Source organism: Coregonus clupeaformis, unplaced genomic scaffold, assembly GCF_020615455.1.
Source record: "Coregonus clupeaformis isolate EN_2021a unplaced genomic scaffold, ASM2061545v1 scaf0351, whole genome shotgun sequence".
Taxonomy (NCBI): domain Eukaryota; kingdom Metazoa; phylum Chordata; class Actinopteri; order Salmoniformes; family Salmonidae; genus Coregonus; species Coregonus clupeaformis.
Window position 1 is genome coordinate 213364 of NW_025533806.1, and position 21423 is coordinate 234786.

The following is a 21423-nucleotide window of genomic DNA, read 5'->3' on the forward strand; positions in this document are numbered from 1 at the left end:
AAATGGATACTGTTATAGGATGGATAACTTCACTTTTAGTCCAAATGGCCTTGCTGGATTAACGGTGCAGAGACGATATGAGAGAGATTAGGATTAGCATTAGTATATGATGACTAACACATGTTACAATGCAATAATCTGTGATAGGCAATCACAATCAAATGCTAAACAGCGTCTAATTAAATATAGGCCTGATGAGTTTATTTTGGCATCTGAACTGAACAATCTATATGCGTCAAATTTGTTGGTGTCATGATTTGATGCTATAGTGTGAAAGCACAGCGGGATATGCAAGCCCTGGCCAACGCTACGACGCGCCTGGAGCTGCCTGTTGTGCTGAATCTCTCTCTCTCTCTCTCGCTCTCGCTCTCGCTTTCGCTCTCTTTCTATCTATTTGACAGTTACTCTCTCACACATATATACACACACACACACACACTTGAAAATGAAGCAGGTGAGATGCTCACTGCGTGCTCAAAATTCGGATTGATTTCCCATTGGAGTCGCGACGATGCTAGTGCGTTGGAACGCACCAGAAGTAACCACCAATCCTTGATGAAGAACGTAAAGCTATTGTCCTTATAAATAGCGACTTTTGTTGCTTTGGAAACAACATATTTAAGATGATATTTGTGAAAGGGTCTCTACGATTTAATCACATGGCTTTTCCAAAAATATCTCGGGGGTAGAGCTGGAAAGCCACCGGAACATTCTGAGCGGCGACGCGCATACGTTTGGAGATATTTTCTGTAGACCACGGGCAGATGCTGTAACGCAACTTGGATATAATGCCTGCTGTGTTGGCGAAAATGAGCTCGAGAAGCGCCTCATGGTTCTATGCATTCAGTGTCTTTGTTTTGAGTATTTGTGGATCCACACATGCAGCAAGTAAGTCAAGTGCAAGTATATTTACAGTAGGCTAGCCTATTCGATATTGTTGTTTAAGGTTGCCAAATATATCTGTCACACTCCGACACTCATCCAACTCAAGTGTTGTTATGATATTTGAGAGGTATATATCATTTTCCCATAATAACTCCGGTGGGCTATTGTTTTAACACATTAGGACACTTGTTATGTTACACATACTGTAGAATGAATTAATATTCAGTTGTCTTGTATACAATTGCATGGTGTCTTTGTTGACTTCAAGTTGACAGGTGTTAAATGCTTATTAGGCTACTCATTGTAGCTGTTTTGGAGGAGTCAGATGAAGCGGGCTTGCTGGGACACTCCCTCTTTCCATCACCAGGTGGCAGTGTTTCACACTATTGTTCACGCACTGTAGAAAATAACCATGATCCTCTTTCAGATAATTGCAATGGACCATTGCTATCAGTTTTGCCTGAGTCATCCTTCAAAAGCTCTTCAACATCCTCCAACAGTCAGCTGCCTCACTTTGTTAAGCTAAACAGAAGAGAGGGTAAGTATTGCCACATTCACTGTAAGCAGAATATTATCAGATCTAGTGAGGGATTTGGTTGTATTGGCCTGCATCATTAGAAGAAGAAGATCAGATTCCGATTCAGAGATTCAGTGTTTAATAGTCACATGTACAGGGTTGCAGGTGTGATTGCAGGGTACAGGGACAATCTTCGGCTCCGAGATCCAACATGCTAAGTGAAATAAAATAATGAAAATGGTAATAAACAACAACAATAGAAATAGCACTATATACATCATAACTGTAGCAGTGATGAATAAATAAAGGTCCATTGGGGTGGAGGCAGAGTAAAGACAGTTGAAGGGGTGGGGGGGAATGGCCATAGCGGGAGCAGCATGACAATTTGGGGGGGGTGAGGACCAAGTGAAATAAAAACAATAACAATTATAATAAAATAAAATACATCAATAATATACATATTAACAACTGCAACAGTGATGAATGTCGTTGTTAATTGTCACAGAGACACAGACACACACACACACACACAAACGCGGAGAGACACACACCCATGGTACCCTTTCCGGCTCCAGGAGAGGGTGGCTGGGCCCCGGAGCGGTCAGACAGACAGCCGTGGCTCCAGCTGGACCTCAGGGAGAAGATGGAGGTCACGGCCATCGCTACACAGGGCCGTTCAGGGAGCTCTGACTGGGTGAACAGCTATATGCTGCTGTTCAGTGACTGTGGCCTGGTGTGGAAGCAGTACGGACAGAGCGAAGACACTGGGGTGAGGCTCTGCCTGTCTGGCAGGTTGACATTTATTGTCATGAGTCTTGTCCTGGAGGCAGAAAAAGCATCTTTCGGCTAGATGGGCCAGCTGCAAAGTCAAAATTGGCTATATCGTATAAATTGTGAAAACTAAAATGAGCTTTTTGGTCTTAATATAAGGTTAGGGTTAGGCATTAGGGTTAGCAGTGTGGTTAAGGTTAGGGTTAGGTTTAAAATTGTATGAAAATGTATGCACTCACTAACTGTAAGTCGCTCTGGATAAGAGCGTCTGCTAAATGACTAAAAACGTAAAACGTATGACATTGTGGCTGTGCCAGCTACTGAACACGCTGCAGAGCTGCCTCCAGTACATGAGTTATCCCAATAAATGCCAACCTGCACCTGTCTGTCTACCTGTTAAACAGTGGAATAATGAATTCCCTCTTTCTTTTCAGCAGTTTTCAGTTGCATGACAACGTGACTGCATGGAGTGGGAGGGGTGGGGGGTTGTGCTTCTTGCTGTTGACTCTGAACAATAGGAATGGTGAGGTGAGGTGAAGCGGGAAAATTTAAACATTGCAAAAAGAAAATGTTTTGCTACAATCCCACTGGGCACAGACGTCAATTCAACATCTAGTTTTGATTTACATTTGGTTGAGTTGTCAACTAACATGAATTCAACGTGAAATCAACAAAAAATGTCACCATGTTATTGGATTTAGGTTAAAAGCCCAGTTTTTGCCCAGTGGGATGCTTCAGTCGTAGCATTCAAACATACCGGAAATATGTGCCTGTACCTCGGTGATTGACTGAACAGCATGTCTTATATCTTTAGAGGGCATTTGAAGTTGACAAGTCCCTTCAAAAAGCATAATGAGAAAAATAGAATTTGTGTAAGCCATAAGAAGTAGGGATTCATTTCAGGTCTTAAGGGGAATCCTTCCATGGCAGATATTATAAGACATTTTAAAGCTGTAAATGAGAGATTTAGAGAAAAGTATAATGCGAAAATGAAATGTTTTGCTGTTGGAAAGTGGCTAAATAATATAATAAATTAGAAAGAAAGAAAATCAGAAAGAAAGAAAATGTCACACTTCTGAAAATACCAAATGTAAACTTTTGTTTACCTCAGCAACCCCCAGCTATTTTCTGCTCTCTGTACTTGAACGCTCTCACCCCAGAAGCTTCGGTTGGCCGCTTGAGAGTTACACAGAGCATAAAACAGTCAACACAGTCTTCTGGCCTCTAGGGTCCAAGCTCTGCTGCCTTCCTTTTTGCTTGACTTGAATTACTTTATTTTGGGGGGTTTGTTTTATTTGCACTTCTGAATTGATTTGTGTGGCCACTGGGCCCACCAGAGACAGAGGTCGCATTGCTTCTTCTCATGCTGAAAGGCAAAGCAAATGGGCTCAGATGGGCTTAGGCCTCCATAGAAGAATCAATACAAGTCATAAAAGAGCTTCATCATCCCCTTAAATCTAATGTTCCTGCTGGTTCTTCTAAAAAGTTGTGGGAAAGAAATAGAAAAACTGCATCTTGGCACGAAAGCAAAGCCCTCATTTGCCCTAGTTAGTATCATTGACTGGTTACTACTCGTGGCTTTTTTCACATTATCTTTGAATGAATGATGACTTTTCATGATCTGTTACCAATTGAAAAAAGAACGTTAATTTGAATGTGTTTGACCAATGTAGTAAAGATCTATTCTCCCACTCCTCTTCCCAGCAGACGTTCACAGGGAACACTAACTCAGAGGGTGTAGTCCAACACAAGCTGGTCCATTCCGTCACAGCTAGGTTCCTACGCTTTGTCCCACTGGACTGGAGCACTACAGGATGGATCGGCCTCAGAGTGGAGGTCTATGGCTGTGTGTACAGTAAGTAGATCATCACATCAGGCTGTCTCTAATCAGGATATTGTTTGTGTTAGTGATGCGCGGGTCAGCTGTTTGTTCACCCGCAACTGCCCGACTATACGTGATAAAGTGAAAATCTGAGGCCCGCACCTGACCCTAACCCACAAATATAGAAAATATGCTGTGCCGTCAGAGATGGCAAAAATAAATAGATAGAATTAATGCTTTAATCTAGTTGACATCACTAAAGTTTGTTTTCGCTTTCCTCTTTAATCTCTGCTTCTCTTGCGAAGCAAAGATGTTTCGGGACCGGGGAGAAAATGCAAAAAAATTAAAAAGAATGGAACAATTTTCAGAGCAAAACGGCCAAATGACATCAGTTTGACCGGTTTGAATGAAATTAAAACGACCCAACATGTTTTTGATAAGATTTCAATTCGGATTGGATGCATATTTTATGTGGTTGAAATACTATCAGCTTTTATGTTGCTGATAAAGATATCACCGCCACCTTTACAGACGGTCCCTAACCACGCAGTCACTCTCTCAAGATGCTGAAATAAATACATTATATTTTTCCACTCCTGTTCCTGAGTCAAAATTTACATTTGGTGTATAATTTTACTGCAAAAAATGCTTAATTCTGAAGGAGTTAATATTATAGGTTATTAGGCTATGTGAGAGGTTATAAACCTACAGTTAGTGTCCAGATTTCAGTAATGCTACTATTCCATTTAACCCATCTGAACAGTACAGTTCCCTTGACGTGCCATTTTTAAGTACCCGTCTTGTGACTGTCAAATTTGAATAGCGCCTCACAATCATCACACATAACATAGCCAGCCCGGCATTGCTATCATCCTCTTTTACCACTTCACCAAATCTTTCCCAAACATCAGTCTACTGTTCACAGCTTTTATCTTACTGAATTAAACTCCGACATTGCCCTTTTTGCCTCAGTGGATCAAGTTCCCATAAGCATTTGGCAAATGGCGTGTATTTGGCTTGCTACAGTTAAGCCCTAAAGCTTAGGTTTAGGCTACGCACTAACGGCAGATAAAAATAATGAAAGAAAAACCTCAATGTAGCCTGTAGATAAGAATTGCACAAGAATGATACATTTATGGATTTTTAATGCATTGCTTTATTCAACCTGCCTGCTGCCCACTGTTAAAATGAAGCGCCATGTAACACCCAAACTAGTGGCAATTGAGCTGCCACCAACTTGAAGGAGACGAAACCTTAACTTTGCTGGAGTATTGAAACTCATCATCCTGAGATATTCTGAAACATTACATGGTGTGTTGGAACACCACTTAATCAAGTGTTGTGCAACACATTGCCAGGGTCTGGGAGCACTTACAGAAAAGGTTGAAAACACTATTTTGGTGTTTTGAGACCTGTTTAGTGCAGAACTAGATGAACTTCTCTTTTGGTGCCGTTTCCTCTCTCTCAATTATAGTGTTTTGAATCCTGTCTAGTGAAGAATTAAATCCCCTTTTCTGAAGTCTCTTAATGTTTCACATTGTTTTATATATTTGCCATTTTATACCATTTTGGCAGACATTGTCAGGCACAGTGTTCAAATCACCAGCAGTAGCTGTAGGTTGACCTGTAAGAATTGAGGATTCTGTATGTGCCTCTTTTGTTGACAACCAGGTTCTTCTTCTTCTTCTTTGGTATTATGGCGGTCCGCAAATAAATGTTATATGTGCCTGCTGCCACCTACTGTATTGGCTGTGTATCAGCCTACTATTTGGTAGTATAAATTCATTGCACCTTGTGAAAAAATTGCCCTACCAACTAACCCTACACCCATTAAAACCTCACAACTATTCCACTACTTGGCCCTATCTGATCCTACACCAGGCCAGCAGCCTGGAAGGACGGGACACTATTGTTCAAAACAACTTCTTGTAACTCTTCTGCAGTAAAATCTCGTACACCCAAGTACTTCTCTGCAACTGCCACCACAACATTTATCCTCTGTGATTTACGTTCCAGTCCTGCGGTACAGTTGACAACCATGAATGTGGGAATGAGTGCTGTCCTCAATGAATGTCAATTTGCCTGACGGTTTTGATATCCGTTCATCTATTACACCTCATGGCACAACAAGCTGCTTTAATACTAATATAGAAATATACTTTTCTTTCTTCAAACATGCATACAGAAAGAAAACATTTTGAATTACCCACAATCCTCTAAAAACAGAGCCAAGATACAAAATTCAAGGTGATTAAAACCAAAGACTTCCAATGAGTTCAATCACTACATTTTCTCTCAGGTTATCCTCATGAAAGATACTGTACTTGCATTTTGAACAACATATTAAGTTGGATTTATTCTGAAATTCTTTTGTTAAAATGAAATGAACAAATCATTGAAATGACTTGCATAATTTGTAAAAAAATATTTTGGGGGTATTTTGACAATTTATTGAGACTGTTATGAAATGACAGAGGGGATACAGATATGTGTGAGAGTGGAATTGAACCCCGGTCTTCGGTGGGGAGAGGGGTGACATGTCTAAGCCGGGTGCGTTAGGCCTACCGCTATACAACGGGCTCTGCACGACTTGCATTCATTTTTATTAAGTACATCATATGTTGGTTGTTTTTTTGAGTCAATTTCAATTCACCCCAGAATAATTTCTTACAGTGTGGCTGTGTGGTTGAGTGGGTAAAATTCCAACAAAATGTACCATCTTATTGCCCCTCCTGTTTCTAATCTGTCCAAATAAAGCATTGAAAAAATAAAGGTGGAATTCCACCCCAAAAAATATCCATTGGCCCTTATCATCAATCGATAAACCATTGACTGTATGAGAAACACAGTTTTTGTGTTTTGATGCTGCCTTTTACATGCACTGAAACCCCCAAAAGTGTTTTCACAACACTCTGATTCTGTGTATTAAAACACTCACATTGGGTTTTTCATTCAAACACCCCCCAAACACCAGATCTCAGATTAGGAGCACTACTTTTCATGGTTATTTTTACAGTGCCCCTGCCCTTTATCCACACAATATTTGTGTGTGTGTGTGCATGTGTGTGCGTGTGTGTTTGTGTTTCGGATTATACACAGATGTATTATAAAGCGTTAGCATAAATTTGAACATTATGCCAATATTCAGTAGATGGGTAATCTGACCGTAATCTTCATGTTTATCTTCATCCACTATTGGCTCACAGAGTCAGATGTGGCAGACTTCAACGGCAGGAGTGCTCTGTTGTACCGGTTTAACCAGAAGTCCCAGAGCACGGTGAAGGATGTGATCTCCCTCAGGTTTAAGAGCAATGGGGCAGACGGGGTGCTGGTGCACGGGGAGGGACACAGAGGAGACTATCTGACATTAGAGCTGCACCACGGGACCCTGGCTCTGCACCTCAACCTGGGTAAGCACAGGCCAATGGTCTCATAGAACTACTAAAGGGAATGGTGCTATCATTATGACAAAATCAAATATACAGTATGAGATGCTGATTCTGAAGACTCCTCATTTCACCTCTCTGTGTCTTACTCTTCCTCTTCCCTCCTCCTCCTCCTCCTCCTCCTCCTCCTCCTCCTCCTCCTCCTCCTCCTCCTCCTTCTCTTCCACCTCCTCCTCCTCCTCCTCCTTCTCTCTCCAGACGACGCTAAGCTCTACCCCAGCAGTGGGAACGTGTCAGTGGGCCTGGGCAGTCTCCTGGATGACCAGCTCTGGCACTCCGTCCTAGTTAAACGCTCCAACAAGCAGGTCAACCTCACCGTGGACGGGCACACATGTCACCTCAGCACCACAGGTGTGGATGACTCACTGGAGGTGGACTATGAGGTGCGTCATCACTCATTAATGTACTGTATTACATTATAGCCACTTCAAATTATGCCCCATAATTAATTATGTGCCATAAATTATAAATTAATTCATATTATAAGATATTTATAAGATAATTATTAAGATATTTAGATGTTTTTTAGTAGTGTAATCAGTTAGACATATTTTGTTTTGAACCCACTCTCTTTGTGTCACAAAGCTCAGCTTCGGAGGAATTCCTATACCCGGTAAACCAGGAAGCTTCCTGAGGAAGAACTTCCATGGCTGCATAGAGAACCTCTACTATAATGGAATCAACATCATCAACCTGGCCAAGCGACGCAAGCTCCAGATTCACAGTGTGGTAGGGATCTATAATATACTATACATAAAGCATACTGTATGTACATACTGCACTCCAACTGAATAAACTCCAATAAGAATAACCATTAATTAAAGTCATTCAATACCTTACAACTAAATGAACCAGTAGGGATGAATGTGGTGTGTTTCACATAAAAAAACGGGTTGTTCGAGCCCTGAATGCTGATCGTCTGAAAGCCGTGGTATATCAGACCGTATACCATTGGTATGACAACATTTTTACTTTTTGCTGGTCTAATTACGTTGGTAACCAGTTCATAATAGCAATAAGGCACCTCGGGGGTTTGTGGTATCTAGCCAATATACCACGGCTAAGGGCTGTATCCAGACAATCCGCGTTGCGTCGTGCGAAAGAACAGCCCTTAGCCGTGGTATATTGGCCATATACCACACCTCTTTGGGACTTATTACTTAATTATAAATTCGTTTTGTGTCATGAAAGTTCACACCTCTCAAAATACATTTAGAAAACTACAATGCTGGAAGATGATGAAGATATCAAATTAAATGGTGGTTAGGAGGAGGCAAAGTAGGTGCAGTTTTCTCAGTCCATTACAGAACGCCTCTGCTCTGTCTATTTTAATATAATAATGTACAGCTATCTCTAGAACCCTTTGGTGACCAATTACAGGCAGGCGCTGAGCCATGGACACCCACTCCCTCCCAACCTACGGTGAGCTCTGTCTGTGGAGGTAATTGTACGTCCCAAATGGCACCCTATAGGAAATAGCGTGTCATTTGGGACTCAACCAATGTGAATACATGGTAGATAGACATGTTGAAGAGGCGGCAGTAATGAGAAATGAAAGGAAGCCACTGTTGTCATTCTTTTCAGACCCAACTGTGCAGAAGGCGTACCTGGCACATTGCATAGTTGCCATGGCAAATATTCATGTGTAGATTAAACAGAAAAGTGCTCAAATGTATTAGAAGCCAATTTTGTTTTATGGACAATACTTGCCCATTATTGGCTCTCTTTATTATTCAGCTGAACTCATTACCATCCATGTGAACTACAGAAGCCAATGAAAGAGACAGTAAAGGTATTTGAGATGTTGCCTGGCAGAGAGTATGTTATCTGTCAGGGGACAGTGTCAAATAGACAGCCAGCACCTGAGTTCTGTTCTCCTCTGTGGCAGGCAGCAGTATCGATGATGTATTCACAGCTAAGCTGAGCATGTGTATCGGACAAATACTGAACTCTGTATTCACTCTCACTGCTCCTTCATTCTCCCTGGGACATAAAAGCTGAATTAGTGATAACATATGACATTTCCATTGCCTTTCCACTCAGATGACCATGAGTAACATTGTATCTGCTAGTGTGTGACGTACAGTATGTCAGTGATGCATGCACATTCATTCTGTATATGTCACAGGAAAGGACCCATGACTCAAAGGACTCCAGAACACACACACAAAAGGAATGATTTCCCATACTGTATACCATTTCCATCTCTTTGAACAGTTGCTATTCAGCACATTTCAATAAAAGACAGTAGTAGGCCACCACTGAATGGGTATAGTATTGATCCCTACCTATCCTTTCCCCTGTTCCCCAGGGCAACGTGACCTTCTCGTGCTCCGAGACCCAGCCCCAGATGGTGTCCACCACCTTCCTGTCCTCCAGTAGTAGCTACCTGTCTCTACCCCTGGAGCCTCCTGGAGTGTGGGGGCTGGACGTACACTTCCACTTCAGGACCTGGAACCAGGAAGGACTTCTGTTCTCCACCGGCCTGGCACAGCACCTGGTGTTGCACATCAGCAGAGGCCAACTGCACCTAATGGTCCATGGAGCTGCTGAGCAGAAAACAAACATTTCCATAGGTTAGCAGCTACCTAGCTAGAAAAAGCCACCTAACGGCATGTCACAGTGACTTTACTGTAGCTAATGTTTGCTAAGTTTGCTAATAACAACTGCCAGCATTATAGGACTAAAGTAAATGTAGGCTAACCCATACTGTGTTTTTCTGTGTGTTCTGTTTTACTAGACGTCAGTGTAACTGATGGACTGTGGCATTCTGTTAGTCTGAGCTACAGAGATCTGAAGGTTTCCCTGGTCTTGGACAATGAGCCAGCATCTACCATGGATGTACAAAGTCATGCAGACTCAGGCAATAGTGTATTTTTTGGAGGTAAGACGGCAGTCTTTTAACTATTGCTTATTATTAGTGGAAAATTGGTAATGACTGTGTCTTAAATTATGCATGGTTTTTCTTTAAGTGTGTGTTTTAATTAGATCAGTGCATCCTCAAAATGTGTTTGATTACTATTTCTGGAATGATTTAGCAATGAAAAGATTGTCATGATTTCCAATCAGGTTGTCCCCAACACAGTGGTGGCTGTAAGAACCCTACTGTGGCCTTCCAGGGGTGCATGCGTCAGATCCTCCTAAACAACAAACTTATGGATCTACCCCGTGTGCAGCAAGGGCTTTTGGGTAATTACAGCAAGCTTGAGTTTGACATCTGTGGGATCCGCAACAGGTATGCTCACAAAATCTCAACAATTCATGTTTTTATATCTTATATTTAGGCTACAGTATGTCATTTGTGACACTGTTCTATGTAATATAAGGGAAAGTATCTCTGTTTCTGTCTCTTGAATCTGTCAGTATGACATGTGTATGACCTGAGATCCGATGGAAGGGCTCAACAGAGACAACAGAGAGCTTTTTCCTGGGGGTGGATCCTAAATGGCACCATAGTACACTACTTTTGACCAAAAGTAGTGTACTATATAGGGAATAAGGAGCCATTTGGGACGCAACCCTGGACTGTATGCCTGTACTGTCACACTGCCAACGCCAGAAACATCCTCTGAATAATTCGTTCCCATCCCTCTGTGGCAGCTGTGTGTGTGTGTGTGTGTGTGTGTGTGTGTGTGTGTGTGTGTGTGTGTGTGTGTGTGTGTGTGTGTGTGTGTGTGTGTGCGTATCTCCCATCCCTCCCTGGGCATCTATCCCTGCCACTATTGATTTGCCTGTGTGCCAGCTCTGACTATTAGGCTGAGTGAGAAATATGTTGTGGCTGTGCCAGAGCAGGCAGCAGTGATTAGGTTGACGCGCTCCAGGAGTCACGCTCTGTTTCCTCCCTAAGCCTGCTCTATGGAGGAATGGAGAGATGGAGGGGTGGAGTGATGGAGGGAACAGGCAGAGGAGACAGCACAGACAGTGGCTATATCGAGGGTTATAGACAGTGGATATGCAAGGACACAACACTATGATAGAGGAACTGCCTTCTATATCTCTTTTATCTTCTATTAATGGCTTTTCATGCTACTGTATGCAGCTCTGCTGTCTTGAGTTATGTTTGGAGTTTGAACATGTCTCTCTCTCTCCATAGATGTCTGCCTAATTTTTGTGAGCATGACGGACGATGCACCCAATCATGGGAAACTTTCTACTGTGACTGCTCAGGGACAGGCTACACTGGAGAAACCTGTCACAACTGTAAGTCAACCTGTCACAACTGCAGCCCAATTGTAATGCCCGTGATACATTTGGGATGACTTTGGATATCCCTATGGTGCTAGTTAGGGACCATCAGTAAATTACACAATGAACATGGGACAATGTGTTAAAATTCCAATAGCTCCAAATTTAAAATGCTTATAAACCTCAAACCAACTATAAATTGTAGAAATTCATATACCAATATTGAAAGCATTTAATGAGAAAACTAAAAGGTGTGTAATTTGAAAATAGTTTCTCTTTTACATTGTGTAATTTATTGATGTAATTTATTGATGTTCCCTAACTATACAAAGTCAAACCAATTTTGTCATGGTCGCACACCAGCCGGCTGAAGCTAATTGGCTAAATTATTTGGTTAATTCTTCCCACCGGCGAAGACACACAAGAGACACTCACATCAAACCACAACCCAAAACCAAATAATGTTTGAATTCAGTCATGGCCGCTAGCATTTCTTAATGAACCAAATCTAAAACGAGGAGAAATCAGGAAGTGCAGTCACCCTTTGAACTGACTCCTTCATGATAATGAAAATATTCACCTGTGAAAATATACAGTACAAATACACTCAGTTGGCGGTTTATTAGGAACACTACCCATTCACAAAACATGGTTCGCTCCTACAGACAGTGAGTCACGTTGCCGTGGCTTGCTATATAAAGCAGGCAGACAGGCATCGAGGCATTTAGTTACTGTTCGATTGAACGCTTGAATGGGCAAAACTAGTGACCTAAGCGACTTTGAGCATGGTATGATCATCTGTGCCAGGGACGCCGGTTCCATTATCTCAGAAATGGCCGGCCTCCTGGGCTTTTCACGCACGACAGTGTCTAAGGTTTACCGAGAATGGTGGGATAAATAAAAAACATCCAGTCAGTGGCAGTCCTATGGGCAAAAACAGCTCGTTGATGAGAGAGGTCGAAGGAAAATGGCAAGAATCATGCAAGCTAACAGGTGGGCCACAAACAGGCAAATAACAGTGCAGTACAACAGCGGTGTGCAGAACGGCATCTCAGAACGCACAACTCGTCGGTCCTTGTCACGGATGGGCTATTGCAGCAGACGACCACTCCGGGTTCCACTCCTATCAGCTAAAAACATGAAGAAGCGGCTCCAGTGAGCACGCGATCACCAACACTGGACAATTGAGGAGTGTAAAAACATTGCCTGGTCCGACGAATCCCGGTTCCTGTTACGTCAGGATTTGGTGTAAGCAGCATGAGTCCAAGGCCCCATCCTGCCTGGTGTCAATGGTACAGGCTGGTGGCGGTGTAATGGTATGGGAAGTGTTTTCCTGGCACACGTTAGGTCCCTTGATACCAATTGAGCAACGTTTCCATGCCCCGAAGAATTCTGGCTGTTCTGGAGGCAAAGGGGGGTCCTACCTGTTACTAGATGGTTGTTCCTAATAAACTGGCCACTGAGTGTATATTGTGTTTAATATACTGTATAGAGTGACTAAAGTTACATTAGTATTTAAACTATTTTCCATCACTGATTCTGACTCTCATTGATATTCCCACCAGGGTATCATAAATTGTGAAGTGTAGGGCACTTTACTGACTGCTGAATTATAATGTACCTCATCCCCGGTTAAAAGCTGCCGTGGCTTTGTACTTCACACCAATACCGTTCACACATTTTTCATGATTTTTTTTTCAATTAAGCTAGTGCTCTTGACATACGTTAATACATTCACTGCAACACACTGTAACTTAAAGTTTTGATCTTGCTTCCCACAGCTATTTATGAAGCGTCGTGTGAGGCACACAGACAAATGGGGAGTACGTCTGGCAACTTTTACATTGATCCAGACGGGAGTGGTCCTCTAAAGGCAACACTGGTCTACTGCAACATGACTGGTGAGCTCATGGCTTGGCATAGCCTGGTTAAACCAGACTGAAATGTAGTGAAACAATGGTGAGCACAGCGTTTGGTAACCAGGCTAGGGAAGCTACTAGTGCAGCTTTGGATATTCTCAATTAGATAATATGAGGCTAATGCGATTAAGTGTGTCCACCACTTTACACATCTTTGTTTATCTTTGGTGTTTTTTCCATACAGTTGACTGACCTCAATTTAATTCATAATTAGAAATGTGAAGGACACCTATCTGGGAAAACAAAACTACATACCAGAAGTCTTTCTCATGCTAATATGATAATCTGGATTATCCACTGTGCTGTTAACCTGATTATCCTGTATATAAAGTGAAATGCCTGCTCTGTCTCCCCTATAGAGGACAAGGTATGGACAGTGGTGGGCCACAACAACAGTGGGTCTGTGAATGTGACTGGAGCCACAACAAAGAAGCCGTATGTGATGCGGTTCAACTACACTGCCTCTCTGGAGCAGCTCCGCACTCTGATTGGACGGTCTGAGCAATGTCAACAGGAAGTGGTCTACAGCTGCAGGAAGTCCCGTCTCTTCAATACTTGGGGTGAGTCTTAATGGAAGCTTGGTAAGTGCAAACAGTATACAGAGAGCTCAAGTTTAATTCAAACTACATAATGGAATTGTGCAAAAAGTTGTGCAGAAATATTCAGAGTGAGTTCTAAGTATTGCCGAATCCTCTGCTCCCTTTGATTCCAGCTCCCACTGTGAAAAAAGCCTCACTGAGTTCTTCTGCTGTCTCGCCTGGGGATTTTATGTTTCTCATATGAAATATTGATGCAGACGGTCTTGTTTTGGATACAGGCAAGACAATATGTCAAGACAGGGTATTTCACCAATTTACAGTTGAATTGCCTACAAAATCAATTAGTCTCCCTAGGAAGGCGTTTGCCTCCCACAATGTGCGTAGGGTCGGGTTTACAAGACAAAAAATCAATCATGTGTTTTCTATGAAGGCAGAAGATAAACCTCTGTAGTAGGTGAACATGTTCGATGTGCCAAGCAGACCACATTGGCCAGACAAAGAGTATAGTTGATGGTGTAATATATATATTTTTTATAGAGATCACATGATGGGAATAAATGTACCTTGGTTGTAGATGGAAGGCCCCTATCATGGTGGCTGGACCGAAGTGGAGAGAAACAGACCTACTGGGGAGGCTCTGTACCTGGGGTCCAACAGTGCTCCTGCAGCCTGGAGGAAAACTGCATCGACATGAACTACTTCTGCAACTGTGATGCAGACACAAACTTATGGTACCGTGGATGCCAATGTATTTATATGTTTTATGACCTGCATTAACAACATTTATGTGTTTTACCAATCAGTCTTTCCGTCTATAAATTGATAATTTGAGTACATCTTTAAATTGAGGAAACTGAGGTAATGTCTAAATTGATCAAAACTTTTTCCAACAGGGTAAACGACACAGGATTGCTCTCCTACAAAGATCACCTACCACTGACTGAGATTGTAATAGGAGACACCAACAGGACAGGCTCAGCAGCTGTTTACAGAGTCAGCTTCCTTCACTGCAATGGTGACAGTAAGTTTAGTTCAGTTCATATAATTATCCCAAAAGTGAGTGTGCCAATATTAATCATCTTTTTTGTTCATACAGACTATGCCAACAAAAATTCTGTAGCTGTCTTTTTTAACAGTAGGGAAGAGTGGAGCAAGTGCTGTATTTTTGTAACAGTAGGGGGGAGTGTGGTAAAGTTTTTACATTTTCAGTTTATTTTCTAACTGCGCTTTCCTGTCTTTGCAGGGTTCCTGTGGAATGCAGCCTCTTTCTATCCAGGGTCATCGTCCCTCCACTTCCCTAAGTTCCAGGCTGAGCTCAGTGCTGACATCTCCCTGTACTTCAAGACCACAGCTTCATCTGGTGTTCTCCTGGAGAACATGGGGACCACTGACTTCATCACCCTGAAGTTGACATGTGAGTCGGTTTCTCCCTGAATCCCAAATCAACCAAACCCTACCCCCTCCCTAGGCACTTGTGTAAATGATAGATGATCACCTTAAGTTTAAACCTTTTCTGTTTCTAGATGAAAGATGACTTGGTATTTGATTAGATAGTTCTGATAACATTATGGAAAACGGTGGTTGAGTGGGGAGAATACATTGGCCCTGGAGCCAAAGACTACAAGCCAAAGACAAATCCATCTTAAACAAAAGTGGGCCACATTTTGAACTTGAATTTCTGTCTGTCACCCTCAGCTACCTCGGCTGTAACATTCAGCTTTGACGTGGGGAACGGCCCGGTGGACTTGACGGTGACGTCCCCTGTCCCCCTAAATGATAAGCAGTGGCATTACGTTAGGGCTGAACGCAACCTGAAGGAGGCCTCCCTGCAAGTGGACCAGCTGCCCCTACACACTCTGGAGGCCCCCTCTGAAGGACACTACCGCCTGCAGCTCAAAAGCTTACTGTTCATAGGTAGGCACTAGACCCAGGTCAAACCACAACAACACTTTCTTTGCATATTAGCTACTGTTTAGTTCCACATAGGAAGTAGTATTCTTCTATTTTTAGAGCAGTTTAAACGTCCTACTTATACTCCCTGTGTTTCCTACTTCCTACTTCCTGTCAGGAGGATCCACCTTCAGAGAGAGCAGTTTCCTGGGCTGCATCCGTGCATTGACCCTGAACGGCGTGACCCTTGACCTGGAGGAGCGGGCCAAGTTGACCCCAGGAGTGACCCCAGGCTGCCCTGGCCACTGCAGCGGCTCTGCTAGCATCTGTCATAACAGAGGGCGGTGTATGGAGAAGAACAGTGGATACGTCTGTGACTGTACACACTCTGCCTACAATGGACCACACTGCAAGAAAGGCGAGTCACCCCAACAAACACAAATAAGCTACAAATATTGTGAGAAGCTGAGTTAACGGCTGTCTTTGTGGTTAGGAAAATGTAGCTACAATATTTGAAAGTATGAAATTAGATTTAGAAAAGTATTATTTCAAAAGATTTGGGAAGTGTATTTGATCAAAAGAGTGATCAAAGCATGTATTAAAAAGATCAGAGATACTTTATTTTCAATCCCATTGGCTTATTCATTTCCATAAATCTGAAACTAATATGATAGGCCAGGACATATTTTCTGTTGGATTGAATTCCATTCAAAAGCTGTGTACATGCTGGCCTGGCTGGCACACAACGGGACTGCTGAGACTACACCACCCATTATGGATGAATCCTGTATGAATCCACTGGCATCAAAGCAGGTTTTATCACTTCAGATATTCAGATATAACCTATTCCCAGCGTTTTTGAATGAGGTTTCTGGACAGGGTCGTGCTTTAGGGGTAGGGGTACTTGGTACCTCAGAGAATTTGTGATGCATTGTTGATCTAGTTTCTTTGAGATCAACAGCACAGTACAGCACTACTGAATAGGACCATTCTACACTAATAACGCCATCCATGTTTGTATCCCTGTAACAGCAGTGTCAATGTCCTTTGAGAGTGGCTCCTCGGTGACCCTTACCTTCCAGATGCCTTTTCCAGTCATCCACAACAGAGACAGAGGTAGCCAGTCGTCTAGCAGTCAGCCAGTCCATAGCCAGTCCTCAGCCATCTATGCCCACAACATCGAGTTCAGAGAAAACGTCGCCTTCAGCTTTCTGACAACTCACACCCCTGCCATGTTGCTCTGTGTCAGCACCTACCATCAACAGTACCTGGCTATCATCCTCGCTAACAACGGTAGCTATCTTGTGCTATCTCCATCCATTGTTCTCTCTGTCTTTATCTCTTAACAAGATTGTAAAATGAGTAGCTTTTTCAGACTTTCAGACTTTCTTAACTTTTGTAGGGAGTCTGCAGATCTGGTACCGTTTGAACAGAGAGAAGAGAGCAGAAATCTTTACTCCCAAAGCCTCCAGCCTAGCCGATGGGCAGCTCCACCGTGTCCAAGTACACCGGGAGGGTAAAGACCTTTATGTCCAGGTCAGTGAAATCTATCTGAATCTATTTCATCATTCCTCTATAGCAAAGCATTATGCTTACATCATAGACGTTCATCCCACCTTGATGGCATGTTCAAGTGTATTTGGAAATGTGTGCTTTTTTCTTAAACCAGATTGACAAAGACATCGACCAAAAATACAACCTTTCTTCTGACACGAAGATGAACACACTACGAACAGTGACTTTGGGTAAAGTCACAGGTACATCAGCAGGACTTGCTGGTTTGGATGAGGAGGTGCTTAGGGCAGGATCGAAGGGTTTCATTGGCTGCCTGTCGTCTGTCCAGTTCAATCATTTGACACCACTGAAGACAGCCATTCTGAATCATGGAAGCTCATTGGTCCGTGTTCTTGGCAATCTAGTTGAATCGAACTGTGGAGCCTTGGCTGCAACTTCACAATCAGCATCTGGTGTGTTTAATAGCATTGATTTGAATCATGTTTGGTTTCACAATATGGATTTTATTTATGTAATTCTATAAGCATAAACCAAAATTATGCAACGGGTTGTAACGGCTGCAAATATCACAGAGTGGGCCTTTAATGACTCATTAACTTGACCTCTCTCTTTTAGGTTTTGACATGAAAAGTCATAATGACTAAATTACTAAACATCATTGATTGAAATGCCTTTATAAATTCCACGTAGCCTATGCCTTTCATCGTCCACAAAATATAATTGAAGGTCATGTCTGACATCTCCTTTGTTTGCTTGCTTCCTTTCTTCTGGAATAAATCATTCAGAGGGCGGCGATAGCGACGTAGATCGACTGAAGAAGACAAGGAGTGATTCAGCAGTAATTGGAGGTTAGCCAGAAGATCATCCCCAGTTATCTGTGTTTCTTCAGATTAGAAATTAAATAGCAAATTATTTAATTTCTGCCATTCTCCCTGAAACTTTGAAAAAAATACTTGTGACTTTACCACCTTTTTACATTTGGCGTAGTCGGCAGGATTGGGATAATCATATTTACCAAGTAACCCCCAGAATTATTAACTTTAAAGAAAAAGCAATGTTCTCTCTCTCTGGCTCTCTCTCCCCAGGTCTCATCACAGCTGTGTTCCTCATCACCCTCTGTGCCATGGCCGTGACGTCATGGTTCCTGTACCGCCGCTGCAGCCGCACCCACCCACAGGAGAAGGCCTCCATCTCACAGAAGAAGGATCCCAGACACAGCCTGGAGCACAGCTACCCTGTAGACTTGGTCTTGGATCTAGACCTGGACCTGCACAGCTCTGTGAGACACAACAGAAAGGAATACTACATCTGATGCCATGGAGTCTTACTCACCATAGCCTTCTTTGCCCACCCTCCTGCCTCCTGTTCCGCGCACTGTTCTGCCTGGCCTCAACTACAGAACAGGCCCCTCTGGGTAGAGCAGCCATTCGACACAAAACCCAGTGTTAGTCACCTGCCCGTCCCTGGGCTTTCTAGGAGCAGTGATCATTGGTGATTTATTCCCTGTGTGACTACAAGAATGACCCAATGGAGGATGGTAATTCTGCAGCTTTATATCTGTTTAGTGGGGCATGGGAGCTGTACCACTTTTGATGTGCAATGACAATTGGAGAAAATGTATTAAGTTGATCACATATCTACTTTATATTATATTGCTCTAAAGTCAGGAGACAAAAAGCCTCAAATTCAAAGAATCAGATCCACCCCAGTGACTTCATAAGCCCGTTTTATACAGCCTTGCATTCTGAATGTATAATTAAAGGGATTTTCTGTAGGGGTTGGTTGGGTACCGGTACTCTAACTCACTTACTTGTATTCACTTGTGGATTCTGAATGTGATAATGATGTTCGACCATCTGCCAAGGCAAGGTCTGGGCAAGCAATGCACCTGTTCTTGCTCCCTGGCTAAACCACTGATCAAATCTCACTGAAAAGCATTGTGGCTGTGTGCCAAGGACTTTGTGGCTGGCCCCTTTTGCTCTCTGAACACATCGGTTTTCTGTTTCCAATATGTTGTTTGTTGCGCCCTCACTGCAAATAACCATTTTATTATTTCTTCATCCACCATCACCGACATCCTGCAACATGTTATGATTTTATGAATCACCAAAGAGTGGTACAGTAAACGCATACTAGATGTCCGAAAGTCCAAATGTAGTACAGTACAATGTTATGTGATTGTGCTAGTAACTTAATTATCTCTAGACCTTAAGAAGATAATTAGAGGGAATCTAGGGTAGAAAGGTAGGTTCATTCTCAGGAGAGCTCTTGTCCTGGTTGTTGTTGTGAGTTTTGTTGAACAGAGAAGTACAGTATTGTACAAATTTGCTACAGTCTCCTCCAGAAACCATGTTACTTGCTCTTACATTGGTAAAAAAGCAAGGCTTTATATTTTGCACATTTAGCAAACCAACAGAACAACTAAATTGGACAACAAATCTGTGTAGAAAGCTTGCTATACGAATGAAACATGTATTCAGGGGATGATCTTCTGTCATGAAAGACCCACAATAAAGGATTGTTATTGCCTGATTATATTATTTCAAGTGCATTAGGTCATTTATCTAAAGTATTTTACTGTAAAAGATTTACAAACCCCACTGACACAATTATTGAATATGATTCATTGAAATATTAAATTAATTTTGAATTAGTTTTATAGAATTCTTCAGGTATATTGTAAACAAATGTATATTTAATAAAGACATTTTTACAGGTTTATGTGAATAACAGTGTATGTTGTGATTTGATATGAAATATGTTATTCTTATCTCACTTTCCCAAATCTATTTTGCCTCTTCTATCTGAGCTTGGGTCAGTACAAAGTACACACTGTTATCTGTCATATTATCTTAAAAACATTCATTATCAAAGTCTGGCATTGTGATTTATCCACAATATAATTGACCCCACGCTATCACACACTGTCACGCCCTGACTCAGGGGACTCTTATATGTTGAGTCAGGGTGTGTATATTCTTTGTTAGCTACAGTGGGGAAAAAAGTATTTAGTCAGCCACTAATTGTGCAAGTTCTCCCACTTAAAAAGATGAGAGAGACCTGTAATTTTCATCATAGGTACACGTCAACTATGACAGACAAATTGAGAGAAAAAATCCAGAAAATCACATTGTAGGATTTTTTATGAATTTATTTGCAAATTATGGTGGAAAATAAGTATTTGGTCACCTACAAACAAGCAAGATTTCTGGCTCTCACAGACCTGTAACTTCTTCTTTAAGAGGCTCCTCTGTCCTCCACTCGTTACCTGTATTAATGGCACCTGTTTGAACTTGTTATCAGTATAAAAGACACCTGTCCACAACCTCAAACAGTCACACTCCAAACTCCACTATGGCCAAGACCAAAGAGCTGTCAAAGGACACCAGAAACAAAATTGTAGACCTGCACCAGGCTGGGAAGACTGAATCTGCAATAGGTAAGCAGCTTGGTTTTAAGAAATCAACTGTGGGAGCAATTATTAGGAAATGGAAGACATACAAGACCACTGATAATCTCCCTCGATCTGGGGCTCCAAACAAGATCTCACCCTGTGGGGTCAAATGATCACAAGAACGGTGAGCAAAAATCCCAGAACCACACGGGGGGACCTAGTGAATGACCTGCAGAGAGCTGGGACCAAAGTAACAAAGCCTACCATCATTAACACACTACGCTGCAGGGACTCAAATCCTGCAGTGCCAGACGTGTCCCCCTGCTTATGACAGTGTGTCCAGGCCCGTCTGAAGTTTGCTAGAGTGCATTTGGATGATCCAGAAGAGGATTGGGAGAATGTCATATGGTCAAATGAAACCAAAATATAACTTTTTGGTAAAAACTCAACTCGTCGTGTTTGGAGGACAAAGAATGCTGAGTTGCATCCAAAGAACACCATACCTACTGTGAAGCATCGGGGTGGAAACATCATGCTTTG

At 42.3% G+C, this 21423-nt stretch overlaps 1 protein-coding gene across 1 annotated transcript; it reads left to right on the forward strand.

Annotated features, from left to right (window-relative positions):
• The first annotated feature begins 410 nt into the window (after positions 1-410).
• Positions 411-20414, forward strand: cntnap5b (contactin associated protein family member 5b). The gene is made up of 23 exons (XM_041870290.2): positions 411-888; positions 1313-1423; positions 1978-2171; positions 3881-4028; positions 7202-7405; positions 7640-7824; positions 8027-8170; positions 9753-10017; positions 10182-10325; positions 10511-10676; positions 11535-11641; positions 13408-13527; positions 13905-14105; positions 14659-14815; positions 14978-15105; positions 15328-15498; positions 15780-15998; positions 16153-16392; positions 17007-17267; positions 17377-17510; positions 17644-17941; positions 18275-18337; positions 18575-20414. The coding sequence occupies exons 1-23, from the start codon at positions 789-791 to the stop codon at positions 18799-18801; spliced, it is 3987 nt and encodes a 1328-aa protein (XP_041726224.2). The 5' UTR covers positions 411-788; the 3' UTR covers positions 18802-20414.
• The last annotated feature ends 1009 nt before the right edge of the window (positions 20415-21423 follow it).

Coding starts and splice junctions, on each gene's coding strand:
- cntnap5b (XM_041870290.2), top strand. CDS start 789: ATGCCTGCTGTGTTGGCGAAAATGAGCTCGAGAAGCGCCTCATGGTTC. Junction 7,825..8,026: donor CACTGGAGGTGGACTATGAG/GTGCGTCATCAC, acceptor TGTGTCACAAAG/CTCAGCTTCGGAGGAATTCC. Junction 17,942..18,274: donor AACTTCACAATCAGCATCTG/GTGTGTTTAATA, acceptor TAAATCATTCAG/AGGGCGGCGATAGCGACGTA.